Below are 23778 nucleotides of genomic sequence, written 5' to 3'. Positions count from 1 at the left end.
CAGTAGAATATTGTTGTGCATATTATATATGGACTGTCCATAATTGTCCAACTTTTTAAACCACTAATGAATTAAAAAAGGTAAAAAAAAAGGTTTTCTTTCTCTCTTGCAGCAAGAACTATACATGTGTAGATATTCCAATTCTATTAAAATAATGTCTGGTTATAGGATCAAATGGATTAGGATTTTTTTTTATTATCATTATTTATTTGTCAAAAACAGTTTTTTGGGAAGAAACGGGGTACAGAAAAAAAGGGAAGAAAAAGGAAAAAAATGGATTAGGATTTAGTAACATACAGATATTCCTATTCTATTAAAATAATATTTGGTTATAGGATCAAATGGATTAGGATTTAGCAATTTTTCTCAGGGGTTTTATTTTCCTTCTAGTATCTTGCTAGTTGTATGTCATTGCACAAAATGCTTCTATCTTACTAAGATATACTAAACAACTGAGATATATCTGTTGTGTTTATTTAGATGGTATATAAATACATTTTTACTCTTGGCTAACTGTGGTTTCAATTCTGCTCAAGGTTATTATACTTGTGTGGAAGTGATCTTCACCCTAAGGCGACAGGTTGGATTTTACATGATGGGTGTTTATGCCCCAACTTTACTTATCGTTGTCCTTTCTTGGCTCTCATTTTGGATCAACCCAGATGCAAGTGCTGCAAGAGTGCCACTTGGTAAAGTATTTTCTCTCCCCCTCTCGATCCCTTATTTGTAATAACTGATCCACCTCTCCTCATCTTACCCTTAGTCCACACATGGTTTGTGGGAATTCAATTTCTGTATGAGAAAAATGGTGCAAATGTTATGTCTTGAAAAATGGAAATTATCTGCTATTCTACATCTTACTTTTTAAAGGAGACATAATGTGTGAAAAACAAGAATGTGCTTAAAATAATTTAGTTGTGTTATTGAAAATTTCTCACAAAACCCTATAAGTCCCGCCTATCTGTTTCACTTCCTGCTGCCTCCTTTTCCAGGCTGTGCAGAGGAGGCAGCAGCACTCAGCACACTGTACTGTAGGATTGGAACCAATCAGCAGCTAGGTGCACCTCCAAGGGAACTAAAGCCTGCTCCTGTTGTGTGAATGCAGGGCTGCGATTGATTATTCCCCTCCTAAGGTGGGGGGGGGCATATGCACATGCCAACCCCTCATTTCAAACACTCACAGGGACATAGTAGATCTATGGGAACCTCCAATAAAGGAGCCATTATTAAAGATAATATTAAGTTTCAGCCCAAAGTAAGACCAGCACCAGATTTTATTCATTATTGCCTACAAGTGCTGAGGGTATTTTTTATTAATGCTACAGGTCTCCTTTAAATGATTAAATGAATGCATACAGATAGCATAAACATGTACAGTATATAGCCATTTGATTCAGATGGCATGCCATGTTCCATTATATCACTTTATTAAAACAGATCATCATACCATGTTGTGCCACAGTTTCATGTGCTCAATAGCTTGTAAAAACAAGGTTTGCTCCATTTCCTTATCTTATTTGGGTCTCCTCCGTGGCCTATAAGACATCCATCTAATCCATTTTATCTGCTCCTTATATATTTGGTGACTAATTCCAGCTGTTTTATTATTCACCATACCCATATCCTTACTATTCCTCCCTATTCTGATCCTCATGAGCATCATCTGGATTACTTACTAGAAGATCATGATCCAGAATGAAATGTGTTGCAGGGAAGACCCAATTGAATCACAACTGTGTACAACTGAGTGTACCAGCTGGTTTGTATTCCCGGGTCTTGTATTATAGAAGCTTCCTGAAATATCTAGATACATCTCTTAATTTAATTTCTCCTTCACAATTAAAATTGGGCTCTGTTGTTACGCGTGTTTGTATTTAAGTTTTCATTTCATATGTATTGACATTGCTTTTCATTCCCAGATCAATGTTTTGATATCATTCATCATGTAAAACATTCTTCATTTGTCTGTTTGGCATACAATCTTAATAATATGTGGACCATCCTCATCACACCAGAAAAATCTTCTTATCGCATGATGAGAAATGATTAAGGATCACTTTGACAGGTGCCACTGAACTGTAAGATTTGCATTATCAACTCTCCATTGCTATTGTTCCTGGCAATTTCTCCTGTTATTTCCAAACCACTGACATTGGTCTGAATTATCTAAACAGCGAGGAATGCATCTGTTGTACAATATATAGATATAATAATCAAGCAAAAGTTATTTTTGTGAGATTAAAATCATGTTAGGTGCACAAAAGAATGCAAAGTGTTAACTTCCTTTAATTTCACAGCATATAAAAGGAATCCGTTGTTTTATATAACTCCAAAGGAAATGTAAACCCTCCAAACAAATGAAGGTAAAATTGCTCTGAGTAATCTGAGCATTACATTTTTCTAGTTTAAAGATATTAGCAGTTATGAGACTGGGGTGCCAGGGGCCCACCTGAAAACACCAAAGGCCCACTATCCACATTATTTTTCCTCTACTCCTCACTCAATATCTTAATTCTCCTATGGGAGAATAGAATAAAAGCTGGTAACAGAAAAAAATATTCACAATGCAAAAAGTTATGCCTCTGCGCGAAGAATTTTCCTTAGCGCAAATTTAATATAGCTTTTGCGAACCCTGTTTATCAACCACTTCCGACAGTGGTTTGCGAATTTTATCATTTGCGCCAGTGTGCAGACAATAAAACTTGTTTGCTCCAAAAGATTACGACACCTTCAAGCACTCCTTAAAAGTGGACAATGCGCAATGAAAATTCACAATGCAATAACAGTTTAAGGAAGAATATATTGCATTGTGAAAATGAGAATTTTTATTCTTATTTGTGCAAAATGTTTTGCTCCTTGTGATTTTTATTACATTTACCCATTAGTCTCTTTATCATCAATCTAGCCTTCTCTCCATTGCTCCTTTTTGTTCTCATACAGAAAGGAAGAATGATTTTATAGGCTTACAAGGCACAATGTAGCAGCAGGGCACACTAACTGCCTGTCAGGCCTGGTTTCCTAATGGGTCAGTCCAATACTGGCAGTGAATAAACTGCAACTATAGTGACATGGAAACAATAGTTCCGTTTGCTGGTCAGTTCTGTCTACCAGTCTGACAGAGGAAGAAGAATCAGATGATTCTTTTCTGCTGTTTTTTAAGCACTTTACTAAACTTTTGAATTTTTCTTCTGCCTGCCAGTCAGCAGAACTGATCAGCACATGGCACTGCTGTTTTATTTTCAGTACATACCGGTATGCAGTCTAAAAACTGCTTATATCTTCAAAACTAGAAAGAAGAAAATGTAGGTAAATGACAAAAGTGTTCAGAAGAGCAATTTTACATTTATTTGTTATGAGGCTTTATTAGCACTGAAAGGGGTGATTTAACTTTAAGTTAACTTTGAGTATGTTAGTGAATGGCTAATTCTAAACAACTTTTCAATTAGCCTTCATTTTTTCTTTTTTGTAGTTTTTGATTTATGTGCCTTCTTTTTCTGACTCTTTCCAACTTTGAAACAAAAAACAAATGCTCTGTAAGGCTACAAATGTATTGTTATTGTTACTTTTTATTACTCATCTTTCTATTCAGGCCTCTCCTATTCACATTACAGTATTTTATTCAAATAAAAGCATGCTGCTAGGGTAGTTTGGACCGTAGCAACCAGATTGCTGAAATTGCAAACTGGAGAACTGCTGAATAAAACGATAAAACCAAATTGTCTCAGAATATCACTCTCTACATCAAACTAAAAGTTAATTCAAAGGTGATCAACTCCTTGAAGTGCTTGATTACCACTTTATTTTTTAAGATTTAATTTTTTAATGTGTGGCCTTTAGGCTGTATCCTGGGAGTTATCGTACTACAACAGTACCTCGTACAAAGAGTACCAAATTACTGAAGTTCACAGCTGTAGAACAGTGTATAAAATGTCATTAAGTCAAATATAGTCCAACCCCCATATGTAATAAAAAGCACTAAGTTTGCCCAGCAGCAGTAACCCATGGCAACTAATAAGTTGTTTGCTTTTAAACAGGTGATCAAAAAATACTGCCTTCTTATTGTTCCTAGGCAAACTTAGTGCCTTTTATTACATAATCCCCAAATGCATTATTATTTTTGTGGGAGAGTTTTTTATTTATAATACAGGCATGGGATCTTTTATCCAGAAACCCATTATCCAGAAAGCTCTGAATTACAGAAAGGCCATCTTCCGTAAAATCCATTTTATCCAAATCATCCAAAAGTATTTCCTTTTTCTCTGTAATAATAAAACAGTAGCTTGTGCTTGATCCAAACTAAAATATAATTAATCCTTATTGGAAGCAAACCCAGCCTGTTGGGTTTAATTAATGTTTACATGATTTTCTAGAAGACTTAAGGCAGTGATCCCCAACCAGGAGCTCGTGAGCAACATGTTGCTCTCAGTGTCCTAAAAGCAGGTGCTTATTTTTGAATTCCAGGCTTGGAGGCAAGTTTTAATTGCATAAAAATGAAGTATAGTGCCAAGTAGAGCATCCTGTAGGCTATGAGTCCACATAGGGGCTACCAAATAGCCAATCACAGCCCTTATTTGGCACCCTCAGGAACTTTTTCATGCTTATGTTGCTCCCCAACTCTTTTTACATTTGAATGTGGCTCACAGATAAAAAAAGGTTGGGGACCCCTGACTTAAGGTATGGCAATCCAAATTACGGAAAGATCCATTATCTGGAAAACCCCAGATCCCAAACATTCTGGATAACAGGTCCCATGCTTGTATTTCTGACTTTACTCTGCTCTACCATTTGATTGTAATAAGGGATTTTTCATTATTTGTGTTGTTGGGGGGGGGGGTTTCTCTCTTTTTTTCACTTACTGTATTTACTCTCTTTCCTTTGCTATTTGTGTAATAAAAACGAACAGTACTACAATTCTGAATGATTTTAGTAAACTTTGGGCCAGAATATAAGCTTAAATCTTTGTCTATAAGACAAACTAGGAAGGGTACCAGGTAGGAACGCTGCTTTATATACACAGCTTTCTTTCTCTACTGACTGATCTGTATACTGAAGTTTCATATTTTGTGTTTTCTATATATAATTTTACATTTTCTCTCTATTAACTCTCATTTCTTCTCTCTTTAATTTAGGCATCTTTTCTGTTCTCAGCTTGGCATCTGAATGCACCACCTTAGCACAGGAGTTGCCAAAAGTGTCATATGTAAAGGCTATAGATGTGTGGCTTATTACCTGTCTCCTGTTTGGTTTTGCCTCCCTTGTTCAGTATGCTGTTGTTCAGGTAATGTTGAACAGCCCAGCAAGGATTGAAGCAGAGAAAGCTAGAATTGCAAAGGCTGAACAGGCAGAAGGAAAGGGAGCCAATGCAGCCAAAAAGAATACAGTCAATGGGACCGGTACTCCTATCCATATCAGCACATTGCAAGTATGTATACAGTTTATACAGTATATGTCAGAAATACCAACATGTCTGGATATGGACTAAGAGATCATATGGAATTCCTTTGATTCTACACTCCAATAATTCAGCCCTAATTTATGCTCAGCCTCTTTGACCCACATTATCTTGTACCTTATCTGCTTGTCTCTTGCAGATCCCCTCATAAATGAATTTGACACCTTACACATAGATTGATATTCCTTTTTGTTGGTCATTTGATCTATGAGCTGAGTGTTGTATATATATATACCAGAGAACACCACAGCTTCATTGTAATCCTCTTGAAAAAGGAACTAAAATGTTCTGAAAGCTTGCTATGATTATATTAGTTAGCCAATAAAGGTATCACCTTTAGTTATGGGTGAATTCGGGGCGTTTCGCTGTGCCGAAAAATTAGCGAAATTTGCAAAACGGCAAAAAATTCGCGAAACTGTGCCGGTATCTCATTTTTGACGCTAGCTTCCATTTTGGACGCAAATTCACTGGCGAAAATGCGACAGTGTCCAAAAACGGACACCGAATTTTCGCGGTAGTTTCACAAATTTATTCGATGGCGGCGAATCACGGGAATTCACCGCAAATTCGCGCCTCGCGAATAAATTCGCCCATCACTAATCACCTTTAGGGATGTAGCGAACGTCGGAAAAAAAGTTCGCGAACATATTCGCGAACTTGCGCAAAAATGCGAGCGGTTCGCGAACGGTTCGCGAACCCCATAGACTTCAATGGGAAGGCGAACTTTAACATCTAGAAAAGACATTTCTGGCCAGAAAAATGATTTTAAAGTTGTTTAAAGGGTGCAACGACCTGGACAGTGGCATGCCAGAGGGGGATCAAGGGCAAAAATGTATCTGAAAAATCTGCCTGTGTGTGCTTGGAAGAGATAGTGTAGGGGGAGAGCTGTTAGTGATTTCAGGGACAGATGATAGTAAGTTTGCTGGCTAGTAATCTGCTTGATACTGCTCTGTATTGGAGGGACAGAAGTCTGCAGGGATTTGAGGGACATTTTAGCTTAGGTAGCTTTGCTGGCTAGTAATCTACTGTTCTCTTTAAACAACTGCCATACGTTGACCTTGTAGGCATTGTTTGCCCAGTTTTTTTGGACGCAGCCACTGAAGCACAGTTGCCAGAAAAAATATGCCATATAAATGCTGAAAATAGTCATTTTTCGCCATACGTTGACCTTGTAGACATTGTTTGCCCAGTTTTTTTGGACGCAGCCACTGAAGCACAGTTGCCAGAAAAAATATGCCATATAAATGCTGAAAATAGTAATTTTTCGCCATACGTTGACCTTGTAGACATTGTTTGCCCAGTTTTTTTGGTTGCAGCCACTGAAGCACAGTTGCCAGAAAAAATATGCCACATAAATGCTGAAAATAGTCATTTTTTGCCATATACGTTGAGTCAACGTATGGCAAAAAATGACTATTTTCAGCATTTATATGGCATATTTTTTCTGGCCTCTGTGCTTCAGTGGCTGTGGCCAAAAAAACTGGGCAAACAATGCCTACAAGGTCAACGTCGTTGACCTTGTAGGCATTGTTTGCCCAGTTTTTTTGGCCACAGCCACTGAAGCACAGAGGCCAGAAAAAATATGCCATATAAATGCTGAAAATAGTCATTTTTTTGGTCGCAGCCACTGAAGCACAGTTGCCAGAAAAATTATGCCATATAAATGCTGAAAATATAAATTTTTTTGGTTGCAGCCACTGAAGCACAGAGGCCAGAAAAATTATGCCATATAAATGCAGAAAATATGCATTTTTTTGGTCGCAGCCACTGAAGCACAGTTGACAGAAAAATTATGCCATATAAATGCTGAAAATATAAATTTTTTTGGTTGCAGCCACTGAAGCACAGAGGCCAGAAAATTATGCCATATAAATGCAGAAAATATGCATTTTTTTGGTCGCAGCCACTGAAGCACAGTTGCCAGAAAAATTATGCCATATAAATGCTGAAAATAGTAATTTTTTGGTTGCAGCCACTGAAGCACAGAGGCCAGAAAAATTATGCCATATAAATGCAGAAAATATGCATTTTTTTGGTCGCAGCCACTGAAGCACAGTTGACAGAAAAATTATGCCATATAAATGCTGAAAATATAAATTTTTTTGGTTGCAGCCACTGAAGCACAGAGGCCAGAAAAATTATGTCATATAAATGCAGAAAATAGGCATTTTTTTGGTCGCAGCCACTGAAGCACAGAGGCCAGAAAAAATTAAACCAGTAGGGTTTGCACCCTAGTTTGTAACGGTGGCGGAGGGAGGAGGAGGACGCTAAAGGACAGCTGTGTGTGGAGTCATGAGGCTTGAAGAGAAGGACAGCTGCATAGAAGTCAGAACAAGTCTTCCGGCGTGCAGTAACCCTCCGAGATCCACCCCTCATTCATTTTAATAAAGGTCAGGTAATCGACACTTTTGTGACCTAGGCGAGTTCTCTTCTCAGTTACAATCCCTCCTGCTGCACTGAAGGTCCTTTCTGAGAGCACACTTGAGGCTGGGCAAGACAAGAGGTTCATGGCAAATTGTGACAGCTCTGGCCACAGATCAAGCCTGCGCACCCAGTAGTCCAGGGGTTCATCGCTCCTCAGAGTGTCGATATCTGCAGTTAATGCCAGGTAGTCCGCTACCTGCCGGTCGAGGCGTTCTTTGAGGGTGGATCCAGAAGGGTTGTGGCGCTGCCTTGGACAGAAAAACATTTGCATGTCTGACGTTACAGACTGGCCAAAGGGCTTTGTCCTTGCAGGTGTGCTCGTGGCAGGATTACTGGCACCTCTGCCCCTGGAATGTTGATGAGTTCCTGAAGTGACATCACCCTTAAAAGCATTGTACAACATGTTTTGCAGGCTGGTTTGTAAATGCCGCATCTTTTCGGACTTGTGGTATGTTGGTAACATTTCTGACACTTTATGCTTGTACCGAGGGTCTAGTAGCGTTGCGACCCAGTACAGGTCCTTCTCCTTAAGCCTCTTGATACGGGGGTCCTTCAACAGGCATGACAGCATGAAAGACCCCATTCTCACAAGGTTGGATGCAGAGCTATCCATCTCCGCTTCCTCATTATCAAGGACTGCATCATCCACGGTCTCCTCCCCCCAGCCACGTACAAGACCAGGGGTCCCCAAAAGGTCACCACTAGCCCCCTGGGAAGCCTGCTCCTGTTGGTCCTCCTCCTCCTCCTCCACAAAGCCACCTTCCTCCTCTGACTCCACTTCTGGCACCTCTCCCTGCGTTGCAGCATGTGCCTGGGTTCGTTCTGGTGATTCCGACCAGAAATCGTGCGCTTCCAGCTCCTCGTCACGCTGGTCTACAGCCTCATCTGTCACTCGTCGCACGGCACGCTCCAGGAAGAAAGCGAAGGGTATTAGGTCGCTGATGGTGCCTTCGGTGCGACTGACCATATTTGTCACCTCTTCAAAAGGTCGCATGAGCCTGCAGGCATCGCGCATAAGCACCCAGTAACGGGGGAAAAAAATCCCCAGCTGTGCAGATCCAGTCCTACCACCCAGTTCAAAAAGGTACTCGTTGACGGCCCTTTGTTGTTGCAGCAGACGTTCCAACATAAGGAGCGTTGAATTCCAGCGAGTCTGGCTGTCAGAAATCAAACGCCTGACTGGCATGTTGTAGCGCTGCTGAATGTCAGCAAGGCGTGCCATGGCTGTGTAGGAACGTCTGAAATGGGCCGACACCTTTCTGGACTGGGTGAGAACGTCCTGGAATCCTGGGTACTTGGAGACAAAACGTTGGACTATTAAATTTAACACATGTGCCATGCAGGGCACATGTGTTAAATTGCCTAGTCTCAACGCTGCCAACAGATTGCTTCCATTGTCACACACCACTTTTCCGATCTGCAGTTGGTGTGGGGTCAGCCACCGATCGGCCTGTGACTGCAGAGATGACAGGAGTACAGATCCGGTATGGTTTTTGCTTTCCAGGCACGTCATCCCCAAGACAGCGTGACAACGGCGTACCTGGCACGTCGAATAGCCTAGGGGGAGCTGGGGGTGCACAGGTGTGGAGGAGGAGAAGGAGGACCCAGCAGCAGAGTAAGAAGAAGAAGAAGACGAGGTAGAGAGCGATGGAGGAGTAGAGGTGGTGGCAGAACCGCGTGCAATCCGTGGCGGTGACACCAACTCCACTGTTGTTGTTGAGCTACCCATTCCCTGCTTCCCAGCCATTACCAAGTTCACCCAGTGGGCAGTGTAGGTGACATACCTGCCCTGACCATGCTTGGAGGACCATGCGTCAGTAGTCATATGGACCTTTGGCCCAACACTAAGTGACAGAGATGCGGTAACTTGGCTCTGCACATGTTGGTACAGGTGTGGTATTCCCTTTTTAGAAAAAAAATTGCGGCTGGGTACCTTCCACTGCGGTGTCCCAATTGCTACAAATTTGCGGAAGGCCTCAGAGTCCACCAGCTGGTATGGTAAAAGCTGGCGGGCTAAGAGTGCAGACAAGCCAGCTGTCAGACGCCGGGGCAAGGGGGTGACAGTCAGACATTGGCTTCTTACGCTCAAACATGGCCTTCACAGAAACTTGGCTGGTGGCAGATGACTGGGAATGGGAACAGGTGGTCAAGGTGGAAGGCGGAGTGGAGGGTGGTTCAGACGGGTCAAGGAGAGCAGAGGTAGAGCAGTAAGATGCTGGACCAGAAGGAGTGTGGCTTTTAGTTTGCCTGTTGCCTTTGAGGTGTTGCTCCCAAAGTGCTTTGTGCTTGCCGCTCATGTGCCTTCGCATAGAAGTTGTACCTATGTGGCTGTTGGGCTTACCAAGGCTCAGTTTCTGACTGCACTCATTGCAAATTACAATGCTTTTGTCAGAGGCACACACATTAAAAAAATCCCACACTGCTGACTTTTTGGAAGTGTGCGATCTGGCGGTAACAGTAGAAGTTGGCGGAGTTGGCGGTATTGGCGGCAATGGCGGGTGCGTTGGCCGGCTGAACACAGGTGCCGATACATGTTGTTGCCCTACTGATCCCTGCGGGCTGTCCTCCCTGCTTCTTCTAAGTCTTATTCTCCTACTGCCTCTCTGACTCTCCGTCTCTCCATCTGAACTACCCTCCTCTTGCTCTCTTCTACTAGGCACCCACAAAACATCAATCTCCTCATCATCATTCTCCTCAGATGCATCAATTTCTTCTGACACATCACAGAAGGAAGCAGCAGCGGGGACCTCCTCCTCATCACTCATTATGTCCATCTCTATCGTGTTCTCTGCCAGAATTAAATCTGGTGTAAGGTCCTCATCTCCTTCATCTTCTTCTGGCAATAATGGTTGCGCATTACTCAGTTCAAGAAACTCATGGGAAAATAACTCCTCTGACCCCAGTGAAGAAGGGGCACCGGTGGTGGAGGAAGTGTTACGTGGGGTGGCCATAGCAGTGGAGGATGAGGAGGATGTTGTGGTAAAGTTAGAAACGGTAGAGGATGGGGTGTGCTGTGTAAGCCAGTCAACTACCTCTTCAGCATTTTGGGAGTTCAGGGTCATTGGCTTTTTAAAACTGGGCAATTTGCTAGGGCCACAGGATTGCATAGCAGCACGGCCCCTAGCACGGCCTCTGCGTGGCGGCCTGCCTTTGCCTGGCATTATTTTTAAAAAAACAACAACAACAACAAAAACTCAGTTGGTTTTTCTGGAAACGATAATACACACAGCTAGATGGCGGGTTGAAGAAAACACTGTGCAAATAATGCCTACAAAGTCAACGTATACACTACTACAGCGGTGGATACGGATTACGTAAAATATATGAATGCTGCTTGAAAAAAAGTAACTCAAGTGGTTTTTCTAGAGACGATAATATTATCAATATTTAGACAAAATGTGAACAAGGTCACACAGCTCGATGGCGGGTTGAAGAAAACAGTGTGCAAATAATGCCTACAAGGTCAACGTATACACTACTACAGCGGTGGATACGGATTACGTAAAATATATGAATGCTGCTTGAAAAAAGTAACTCAAGTGGTTTTTCTAGAGACGATAATATTATCAATATTTAGACAAAATGTGAACAAGCTCACACAGCTCGATGGCGGGTTGAAGAAAACAGTGTGCAAATAATGCCTACAAGGTCAACGTATACACTACTACAGCGGTGGATACGGATTACGTAAAATATATGAATGCTGCTTGAAAAAAAGTAACTCAAGTGGTTTTTCTAGAGACGATAATATTATCAATATTTAGACAAAATGTGAACAAGCTCACACAGCTCGATGGCGGGTTGAAGAAAACACTGTGCAAATAATGCCTACAAGGTCAACGTATACACTACTACAGCGGTGGATACGGATTACGTAAAATATATGAATGCTGCTTGAAAAAAAGTAACTCAAGTGGTTTTTCTAGAGACGATAATATTATCAATATTTAGACAAAATGTGAACAAGGTCACACAGCTTGATGGCGGGTTGAAGAAAACAGTGTGCAAATAATGCCTACAAGGTCAACGTATACACTACTACAGCGGTGGATACGGATTACGTAAAATATATTATGGCTGCTTGAAAAAAGTGACTCCGGTGTTTTTTCTGGAGACGGTAATATTATGGATATTTAGACAGAATGTGAACAAGGTCACACAGCTCGATGGCGGGTTGAAGAAAACAGTGTGCAAATAATGCCTACAAGGCCAACGTATACACTACTACAGCGGTGGATACGGATTACGTAAAATATATGAATGCTGCTTGAAAAAAGTGACTCCGGTGTTTTTTCTGGAGACGGTAATATTATGGATATTTAGACAGAATGTGAACAAGGTCACACAGCTCGATGGCGGGTTGAAGAAAACAGTGTGCAAATAATGCCTACAAGGCCAACGTATACACTACTACAGCGGTGGATACGGATTACGTAAAATATATGAATGCTGCTTGAAAAAAGTGACTCCGGTGTTTTTTCTGGAGACGGTAATATTATGGATATTTAGACAGAATGGGAACAAGGTCACACAGCTCGATGGCGGGTTGAAGAAAACAGTGTGCAAATAATGCCTACAAGGCCAACGTATACACTACTACAGCGGTGGATACGGATTACGTAAAATATATTATGGCTGCTTGAAAAAAGTGACTCCGGTGTTTTTTCTGGAGACGGTAATATTATGGATATTTAGACAGAATGTGAACAAGGTCACACAGCTCGATGGCGGGTTGAAGAAAACAGTGTGCAAATAATGCCTACAAGGCCAACGTATACACTACTACAGCGGTGGATACGGATTACGTAAAATATATGAATGCTGCTTGAAAAAAGTGACTCCGGTGTTTTTTCTGGAGACGGTAATATTATGGATATTTAGACAGAATGGGAACAAGGTCACACAGCTCGATGGCGGGTTGAAGAAAACAGTGTGCAAATAATGCCTACAAGGCCAACGTATACACTACTACAGCGGTGGATACGGATTACGTAAAATATATTATGGCTGCTTGAAAAAAGTGACTCCTGTGTTTTTTCTGGAGACGGTAATATTATGGATATTTAGACAGAATGTGAACAAGGTCACACAGCTCGATGGCGGGTTGAAGAAAACAGTGTGCAAATAATGCCTACAAGGCCAACGTATACACTACTACAGCGGTGGATACGGATTACGTAAAATATATTATGGCTGCTTGAAAAAAGTGACTCCGGTGTTTTTTCTGGAGACGGTAATATTATGGATATTTAGACAGAATGTGAACAAGGTCACACAGCTCGATGGCGGGTTGAAGAAAACAGTGTGCAAATAATGCCTACAGGGCAAATAATGCCTAAAAGGTCAACTTATACACTACTACAGCGGTAGTAAAATAAAAAAAAGTAAAATAAAAAAAAATGAATATAAAAAAAAAAATTAAAGTTGGTGCTGCTGAACTACTAGGAGCAGCAGATTAGCACACCAGTCCCACTCCCCAACACTGCTAGACTAATAGCACTGGGCTCTTATAGTAGTAGTAGTAGTAGTAGTAGTAAAACAACAAAAAAATAAATAAAAGCAGTCCTTACAAGGACTACTGTTATTGCAGCAGTCAGCAGATGAGATCAGAAGCAGGACAGCTGCCCACTGCAGCTACATACAGAGCACTGCAGTAGAAGGTAGATTACTAGCCAGCAAAGCTACCTAAGCTTAAATGTCCCTCAAACCCCTGCAGACTTCTGTCCCTCCAATAACAGAGCAGTATCAAAACGATTACTAGCCAGCAAACTTTCAACTGTCCCTGAAATCACTAACAGGCAGCAGCTCTCTCCCTACACTATCTCTTCAGCACACACAGGCAGAGTGAAAAACGCTGCAGGGCTTCGGTTTTTATAGGGAAGGGGAGTGGTCCAGGGGAGAGCTTCCTGATTGGCTGCCATGTACCTGCTGGTCTGGGGTGAGAGGGCAAAAAAAAGCGCCAACAATGGCGAACCCAAAATGGCGAACGTCGCGCGACGTTCGCGAACTTCCGGCGAGCGCGAACACCCGATGTTCGCGCGAACAAGTTCGCCGGCGAACAGTTCGCGACATCTCTAATCACCTTTATACCACTTTTGTTATTTTTTTATTTTAAATGGGTTGCCCTGTAACATTTTTACTGGCTAACACGGTACAGCAACTTTACCTGTAATTACAGTTTATACAGCATAAATTCAACTTTAAATTTTATATATCTATACAAAAAGAGGATACTACTAGAATGCATGCACTATATTTGAACCTTTTCTTTTTCTGTTTGCTTCAGAATGGGAGTTCACTTATTAACCATTTAATACACCATACTTCTATGTATTATGTATGTATGCATGAATATTTTTATTTATATTGCACTACATATGTGCATAGCACTGGGCAGCAGAACAATAAATGAATAGAACAAATGGGGTTCATTACAATAACAAATACAAAGTACAGTTGCATTAAAGAATGAGGCCCATTTATCAAAGCTCAAATGTTAGTTGTTTTAGAAGTTTTTGAAACCACGATTCACTTTCTCTAAAATCATGTCATGAAAGTTATTAAAAGATCGTAATATTATGGGGCCCATTTACTAAGCTCGAGTGAAGGAATAGAATAAAAAAAAGTTCGAATTTCGAATGATTTTTTTGGCTACTTCGACCATCGAATTGGCTACTCCGACCTTCGACTATGACTTCTAATCAAACGATTCGAACTAAAAATCGTTCCAATATTCGACCATTCGATAATCAAAGTACTGTCTCTTTAAAAAAAACTTCGACCCCCTAGTTCTCCACCTAAAACCTACCGAAGTCAATGTTAGCCTATGGGGAAGGTCCCCATAGGCTTTCTAACAATTTTTTGGTCGAAGAAAAATCGATCGATAGATTAAAATCCTTCGAATCGAATGATTCGAAGGATTTAATCGTTCGATCGAACAATTTTTCGTTCGATCGAACTATTTGCGTTAAATCCTTCGACTTCGATATTCGAAGTAGAAGGATTTCAATTCGGCAGTCGAATATCGAGGGTTAATTAACCCTGGATATTCGACCCTTTGTAAATCTGGCTCCAAAAGTACGAATGAAAAAAAATGCTGGACGATTCTCTAAAAAATACAAAAACCTCTAGAGATTCTAGAATTTTCTGACAATTCCTAGCGAAAAAAAAATCCAAAATCCTCTAAAAGTCTGAATTAATTAAAAATGGTCAAATAAGATCAGCACAGATCCCATTGACTTCTATAGGACTTCAACAGCTTTTACCTGGTGAATTTTTGTATTAAAGGTTTTCGTGGTTTTTACACTTACACTAAATTTAAAATTTTTAAAGAAAAATAGAAAAAACACAAATTTTTTGAGATTTGTGAAGAAAAATAGAAATCCGAATGTTATTAAATCATTCCCTAAGAGTTAATTGTCAGAGGCAAGAGGATTGAGGTCACTGCCTGTAGAGCTAACAATCTAAGTGGAAGGGTAACTTACAGACACAAATAGGAGGATATTAATTGCTGCAGGTTACAGTGGTTGATAGAAGAGTCAGTTCATGCGAGTGCTCCAAGAGGTAATCTTTGAGTTTATTTCCGAAGAGGGAGGTTTCTCTCTGGAGGAATTCAGGGATGGCATTCCATATGTATGGAGCAGCAAGGCAGAAAGGTTTAATGTGGGAAACAGCAGTAGTAGAGGAGTAAAGGAAGGTGAGACCAAGTTGTTGTGAGGAGTGGAGGAGTTGGCCAGTAACGTACACAAGAGAAGAGATGTAGTGACGTGCAGAGGAATGAAGAGCTTCGAAGGTTATGAGGAGGAGTTCTTCTTAGTTCTATGGGAAGCCATGATAAAGACTTCAGAAGGAAATGGGCCTGCACTCTTTTGGATGAGTGGAGGAGAATGACAACAGTATTTAATACAATTTATAGTGGGAAGGATGGGCATGAGGGAGGCCATTTAGTAGCAAGTTCATCATAATCATCATTTATTTATATAGCGCTGTCAAGATACGCAGTGCTTTACTGCAGTTATAGCAAACAGGGAATAAATGGTGGATAACAGACAAGGATTACAGAGTACAATAGGGTTTACAAACTAAAAGGTTAGGGTACAATTGAGACATTAGGATTGGATAACAGACAAGGATTACAGAGTACAATAGGGTTTACAAACTAAAAGGTTAGGGTACAATTGAGACATTAGGATTGTATAAACACTTTGTCATTTTTGATACAGCGATGATTAATTAAGGTACATCGAATAGGCCTCTTTAAACAGATGGGTCTTTAAGAAGCGCTTGAAAGTTTGGAAGGAAGGAGAAAGTCTGACAGCTTGTGGCAGAGAGTTCCAGAGAAAAGCAGAAGCCCGAGAGAAGTCTTGTAGACGAGAATGGGCAGAAGTGACCAGAGGAGAAGTGAGGCGAAGATCAGAAGCAGAGCGTAGGTTTCGTGAAGGAGTGTATTTGGAGATTAGAGATGAAATATAGGGAGGGGTTTCAATATTAAGGGCCTTGAAAGTGAGTGTAAGTAATTTGAATTTGATTCTAGAAGAGATTGGGAGCCAGTGAAAGGACATACATATGGGAGCAGCTGATGTTGAGCGGCGAGCTAGATGAATGAGTCTAGCGGCCGCGTTTAGAACAGATTGGAGTTGTGAAAGGTGACTTGTTGCAGTAGTCTAGACGGGTAGGATGGCCTCTTGCTTGGACTTTGACGGGGAATAATTAAGGCAAGACAATAGAAATGTATAATTCAATATTAGAATAGGAGGTCATTATATTGAAGACCAAATCAATTTAAGTATTTTTTCCAGTTTTGATTAATGCCACACTATGCTCATCACAGATATGAGGAGGAACTCATTTGTGCAGATTCCAACAGATACCACATCATTACAGTGATGGTACTATGTAAAAGAAATATTATATTCCCAACCTCCTCATGAATCCTAACCTGACATCCAACCCCAGAAGCTCTTTTACTGCTCTTAGAAATGTGTTATTTGTGTGTGTTACAGATAGCAACATTTGATCCAGGTTTTGTGATCTGTAACAACCACCCAGCAGGTATCAGTTACTGGTTATATCCAACAGTAAGCTAGGAAGGAATTCTAAGAAATATAAAGAACTTATATATACTCAGATGAGAAAATGATACTAATTTGGTTTAAGGAAGAAAGTAAATACAAGTGTAGCATGGGATGGGAAGGACCTTCTCTTTTCTCCAAAACTGAATGTCATTCTTTTTCATGGCTCTTATATTGCAGTATGAATGACTGGCAACTTGCTTTGGGTGATATTTCTGGGCAATGTATCTGTAGAGGTGTATGTTCTAGAAAAAAATTTTTTTCAATTACCTATGGTCTGGTAAAGAGCTCAAACATTTGCATTTTCCACAAATGTCTACGCAGAATATAAACCAATTTGCAATGCACACTTGCTTAATATTTCGAAAGCAGTACTTTACAGATTTCTATTTTTCCCAGGTCGCAGAGAATCGATGCAAAAAGGTCTGTACGTCAAAATCGGATTTGAGATCCAACGACTTCAGCATTGTTGGGAGCTTGCCAAGAGATTTTGAATTGTCCAATTTTGACTGTTATGGAAAAGCAATTGAAGTCAACAATGGATTGGGAAAATCACAAGCAAAGAACAACAAAAAGCCTCCACCTGCCAAGCCAGTCATTCCTTCTGAAGCCAAGCGAATCGACCTTTACTCCAGGGCATTATTTCCATTCACCTTCTTGTTCTTTAATGTTATTTATTGGCTGGTATACTTATGATAATACTGTCTCATCATTTGAGTGAAACTGTGTAAGACATTACACACACTGTATAAGGCCAACCTGTGATCTTGTCTACATTTGCAAAGCAATACTTACATTGTAGATGCCATGCAATGTAATGAGAAAAAAATTGCTTTTTTTTTTTTTAATGGAAGCATGACACTGCAATGTCTGTGCTTAAAATGATGTATATAAATGTAAGGTATACTTTCTGCTATAAATAAGGTTATGCCTAATGCACATATATAAACTCTCCCAAATTCGACTCTTTTAATATCAAAAGTTATGAAATGCTTCTTAAACTGAAACTTGTGCACGCTGAGTGTCATTGAAGATCATAGTACCATATATGTAGTATTTAAAGGGTACATTCTTCTTATTTTCATAGGGAAATGTGTAATAGACGTTTTGGATGAATCGAGTCCAAACAAGATGTACAGTACTTCATAATATATAGACTTCATAATGAAAACTAAGATTCAAAGGCCGTTGTCAATGTGTAAGATGATCAGAGACTATTTTTTGTAAAAATATTTACGAAATGGAGCTGTATCCTTTTGCGTTAACCAGACTTAATGTGTAAAAAAAAAGTTAATTAAAAATAGTAAATTAAATTGTGTCAAATTATGCTTTCACAAATTCACAATGCAACATTTTTTTTCAAAGATTCAGGAGGTGTACAGATATGTGTATTTTTAAGATGTACAGTATCTACTAGGTAAGGGGTAGCCCTGGAGTTGAGCATGGACATGCACGCCTTTCATTGCTTGGGACGCAAGTACTACCACATTGACACTGTAAGTAGTGATGGGAAAATCTGTCCCAATTCGCTTTGCAGAAAAACGGTGAAAAATTAGCGAAACGCATTGAAGTCTATGGGCGTCAAAATATTTTTGACCTGAGGAACAATTTTTATACCCGCAACTATTTTGTCCAAATGCATTAAAGTCAATGGGCGTCCAAATAATTTTGATACACTACGATTTTATGTACACGGCTCTTCTGACATGCAGCAAATTTTTCACTGCGAATTTATTCACTATCGGCGAAATGTGGAAATTCACCGCTTTTTTTTCTCCCTCCAAATGCATTAAAGTCAATGGCCATTTTTTCTTGTGCTGACTTTTTTGTCTTGGAACAATTTTTATACCCGCAACTATTTTGTCCAAATGCATTAGAGTCAATGGGCATTTAACTCTGTGACTTCTTTGTATGGATGCACTGAATCCCCTCTTTAGGATTTGGCCAAATCCCCAAATCCTTTGTGAAAGATTTGTCTGAATACCAAATGAATCCTAATTTACATATGTGAATTAGGGACGGGAAAGGAAAAAGTGGGACTTTTTTTTTTAATTCCTTGTTTTGTGACGAAATCCAAATCCGAAGGCCAAATCCTGTCCGAATCCCGAACCAAATGCTGGATTCTGTGCATCCCTACCTTTTTGTTGAGGCGAAATGCAGAATTTCACCGCAAATGCAAATTCCATGCCAAATAAATTTGCTCATCACAGTTAAGTAGTAACTTGTGGCCCACTACTTATGTTCTAAGGCAGGGGTCCCAACCTTTTTTACCCATGAGCTACATTCAAATGTAAATTTCTTTTTTTACTAAAGCTCGTCTTCAAGATAAAAATAAGCACCTGCTTTGAGACCACTGGAAGCAACATTCAATGGGTTGGTGAGGAACATGTTGCTCACCACTGGTTGGGGATCACTGCTATAAGGTACTGTAGGTGCTAGATGCAAATTCACTGGTGTTATTGTCAACCCATATTGGGTTTATGGCCTGCAGTGTTCTTATAGATATGCATTTCATACATCTGAAAGGAGGCAAACTTATGAAAAGGCTTGTGATAGAAAGAAAAGTTTGCATTATCCATTCTCAACACATACCGTAGATCATATGTTCTATAAGAATTATAGTTTGAGATTCCATTTTGAAGCTACCTTTAAGCATGGCCAGTCTGCAAAAACATATAAACTGGTGTAAAAAGCCTGAAAAAGCACTTGTAGCTATTGCTTCATTGTGTTGTCTGTGCCCTTGTTTTACTGCGAAGCAATACAATTCATTTGAGGTGAACAGGGCCAATGAACAGGGGCACTCTATGTTGCCAACATTTCATCAGAATGTTCCTGTTTTCTAAACTAAACATAACCTCATTCTTACTGCTAAACTCAATAGTGATTCATTGAACACTAGCTCAGCAGCTTCCATAGTTTCCATAATTACCCCTTATCATCATTCTTCCTGAAAATTGATCAGTATCTTAAAATAAATAGTTCAGAACCTTTATAAATGAGTCTAGCAGATACTAAGAAGTAAATTTAAGGATCGCAAATTTGCTTTGATCTATAACAATGTGTAGGATAGGTACTAACGCTTTCAGGTATAAAGATTCTTCAAAACAGATTTATATGCCCGCCTTAGAGCTGCACTGCTTTAAATTGAGGCACTGCTTATTTTAATAATGGTGGTCAGATATGGAAAGATCCCAGTCATATTTAAAGAAGATATAAGATACTGATCAATAAAGAGGAATTTGGCTGCTCCCTAACTTGTGTGTCTAAATGGTGCACAAGGGAAACTAATGTCTAAAATAGAAAAATGTTAGAAATGCTGTATTTTGTATTCTAAACATAAACATGAACTTACTGCACCAGAAGCCTAATTAAACAAATGATTTATGATATTGTCCTCAGGTGGTCATCATCTTGCAACTTTTTTATACATCTCTGCAAGACTAAGACCATGCACATGCTCATTGAGGCCTGGGCTGCTGCTTAGGGATCATCATAAATTATCAAAACAGTACAAGTCAAATAATATCTGCCAGAAGCTGATAAAGCAAGACTGATTAATAATCAGAATATGCAGATTGCACTGGGCCCTGTGTTGTCATGTGATCTAATGTGGATTTTATAGTTTAGGTATTGTTTATTACAAACTTTCTCAAACTCTGCAGAACCAGTGCCTGTAGCAAAATAATCCTCCAAATAGAATCCCAGTTTATCTGTTTAAATCTAGCTCCATGATCATTTTCCCTAGACGTACTCCATGTCAGTACGTTACGGGATAGCCCCTCCTCCCTGCTCCAATTAGAAGGAACCTCCCCAAGCCTTTAAAAGGCCAACCACACCCACCTACCGGCGTCTTTTTTTTCCTTCTCTTATGCTCTTGGCTTTGTTCTCTGAACAAAGGCCTCAATCATTAGAAGCAAATTTTTGTTTTTCTCTTTTACGCCTAGGAAAGCATTAGGCCTGCCCGGAAGGCGTCCTAGGGACAGGGGTTTTGGTCCATGGGACCTTTTTTCCCCCCAGCACACTACCTCAGACCTGGAGTCTTCTGAACTTCAGCTTTTGAATCAGGTAAGGCACTGAGGTGCAATGTTTGCTACTCCTTGTCTGCCTGTATTTCAGTTGCCTTCCTGTATTGCTATCAAGAGCATTGGGTGGCAGGTGCTTGTCCCCCCATTCGTGTGCCCTCCCGACCTGCCCAGAGGGCCTCAGGCGGCACTGGTGTATGTGGCCCCTACACCCCATTTTTACGAATGGGCGAGGGAGGTGGCAGTTAACTTAGGCTAATTAGTTAGGGGCCTGAACCTTACTGCCCCCTGTTACCTTTGTTTTATTTTTGTTTTAATGGGGGCAGGTCATGGCCAACTGCCTCCCTCAACAGACTTTCCTAAGGTGGAGGTAGTTAAAATAATAATAAAAAATAAAAAATATAAAAAAAGTTTCGCTATAGGCTTCATATTATAGCAAACTTGGGCCTGTGCAGGAAGCACCAACACTAATTATCCAATTTGCCTCAGTATAACCTACGCAGTTGCTTTGGGTTCCCTGCCTATGCAGACACCAGCTGAGTATAATCAACCCCCCACTGAGTGCAGACACCAGCTGAATATAATCAGGTCCAGCTAAAGCAAGTGGAGATGGCCCCGCCCACTCTCTAACTCAGCAAGCGAGGAAGCTGCAGCCTCAGGTAAGTCCTGCTGTTGTCAGTAAACTTGTGAGGCCTGTTTTCCCGTTAACAATAGAGTGTCCTGGAATTTGTGACATTAAAGGGTCTGCTTCCAGCCTTGCATAATGAGCAGCAGGTAAGGAGTGTGTCCATATGCTGTTCTGCAGTGTACTAAAGTCTAACTAACTGCTTGCATGCTATATATTCATATGCTTATCTGCACTGTGCCTGGTTATGATTGTTTCCTGCCTGAAAGCACAAGCAATTTACAAATAGGACACCAGTAGCCCTATTGAATATGGATCACTGGGCTGGGGGGGCTGCTAGGCTCTGATATATACTTGCTATAAACATCAGATAATCCATAATATGTATTGCACTATTTTTGTTCTGCATTCTATGTTTTGGCTATTGCTCACATAGAACAGGTAGCCATAATAGAGGTCGAGCAAAGGTCTGGCTGAATGCTAGGGCCTGATATAAGCTTGCTCTATGCAGCAGCTAATCTAAACTATGGACCTCATGTTTCCGTGATTGTACCTGTGCTCCTATTTTGTTCTACAGCTTAAGCTCTGGCTATTGCTCACAGGTAAAATGTGGCCCTACAGGATGTAGAGCACAGGTCTGGCTGGCAGCTAGGCCCTGAGACATGCTTGCTCGAAGCAGCAGCTAATCTAACTATGTATTTCATATTGCTGTGATTGTACCTGTGCTACTATTTTGTTATACAGCTTATGCTCTGGCTATTGCTCACAAAGAACACGTAGCCCTGTGAGATGTAGAGCACAGATCTGTCTTGCTGCTAGGTCCTGATACATGCTTGCTATAAGCAGCAGCTAACCTAACAATGTACTACAGGTTTTCTGCAGTTTATGAGATGGCTATTTCTCTCATGGAACAAGTAGCCCTAATGGATGTAGAGCACAGGCCTTTTGAGTTGCTAGGCCCTGAGATATGCTTGCCCTAAGCAGCAGCTAATATAAACTATGTATTTCATGTTACTGTGATTGAATCTGTGCTTATATTTTCTTCTGCAGTATATGCCCTGGCTATGGCTCACCTGGAATAGGTAGCCCTAAGGTATGTAAAGCACAGGCCTGGGAACGGCTAGGACCAGATTTACGCTTGCCCTAAGCAGTAGCTAATATTTTATGTATTACATGTTGCTGTGATCATATCTGTATGCTCCTATTCTCTGCAGTATGATATGCTCTAATTATTGCTCACCTTGAACCAGTAGCTCTAATAGATGTAGATCACTGGACTGGGTGGCTATGAAGGTCTGATATAGGTTTGCTCTGACTGCAGCTAACCTAAACTATGCATTACATGGGGTTGTAATTGTTTCTGGGGTACATTCAGGTTTAATCCAGATGACTACTGATAGGAATACCTACATATGAATGTCTTTTCATTCCATGGCATTGCTCCTGGGATAAGATATGGCTTAATAAATTAGATACTAGGCAATATTTTTTCCCAATGGCAGGTAAGCTTAACTTTGTCTTGATAAACACTACAGGAGTTCTGAAGCCTGTCTGTCATAAGGATTGCTGGGTTAACAATAACCACAGGTATGTACTACTTTTGGGACCATTGAATGTACATTTTTCCAGATTCAGCAGCCTTGTATCACCGATCACTGCCTGAACGAATGGAGGACCAGATAATTGCTTTGCCCAGTCAATTGTGCAGTTTATTACTACCCACGCAGCTCGAGCTCTGGGGTCGGGTACTGTGCTCTACCAGGAGCTTAGGACTCTGACCGAGGTACATATTATTATCACATATTTTAATATATGCTTGCACCATGGCCCACCATGGCCCACATCCTGCAGGGGGATTCTACTGCCTTCAGAACAAATGCTCAATTAATGGATAAACTCCATAATACAACTGGTCTACCAAGCAACATATATGCATCTATATGAGGGCCATAGGCAGGTGCATATATTTTAATACTAAGGCATGTATATGAGTGTGTATATATGTTTGCACAGATATCTATATATGATTTGTGTCCTTGGATGGGTTCTTTTTTGGAACCAGAAACGTTGGCTCAATAAACCTATATTTTTATGCAACATATAGTATTTTTGAAGATTCCTGGAACAATCAGTACTTGAACTCTTCATCCATAAATTTCACTATAGCAGCCAGGACATCTGGCC

The 23778-nt window shown here is 40.4% G+C and overlaps 1 protein-coding gene across 1 annotated transcript in view; it reads left to right on the top strand.

The window, feature by feature from the left end:
* The window catches only part of glrb.L (glycine receptor beta L homeolog), a 72797-nt gene extending 54537 nt beyond the window's left edge, over positions 1 to 18260 (top strand). The window contains exons 8-10 of the mRNA XM_018231185.2: positions 537 to 689; positions 5130 to 5422; positions 17347 to 18260. Of these exons, the coding sequence (XP_018086674.1) occupies positions 537 to 689; positions 5130 to 5422; positions 17347 to 17643 (743 nt within the window). The 3' untranslated portion in view covers positions 17644 to 18260. The remainder of the gene's footprint in view (positions 1 to 536; positions 690 to 5129; positions 5423 to 17346) is intronic.
* The last annotated feature ends 5518 nt before the right edge of the window (positions 18261 to 23778 follow it).

Source organism: Xenopus laevis, chromosome 1L (assembly GCF_017654675.1).
Source record: "Xenopus laevis strain J_2021 chromosome 1L, Xenopus_laevis_v10.1, whole genome shotgun sequence".
NCBI lineage: Eukaryota > Metazoa > Chordata > Amphibia > Anura > Pipidae > Xenopus > Xenopus laevis.
The sequence above is the reverse complement of the archived record's forward strand: the minus strand, read 5'-3'. Positions and strand labels throughout refer to the sequence as shown.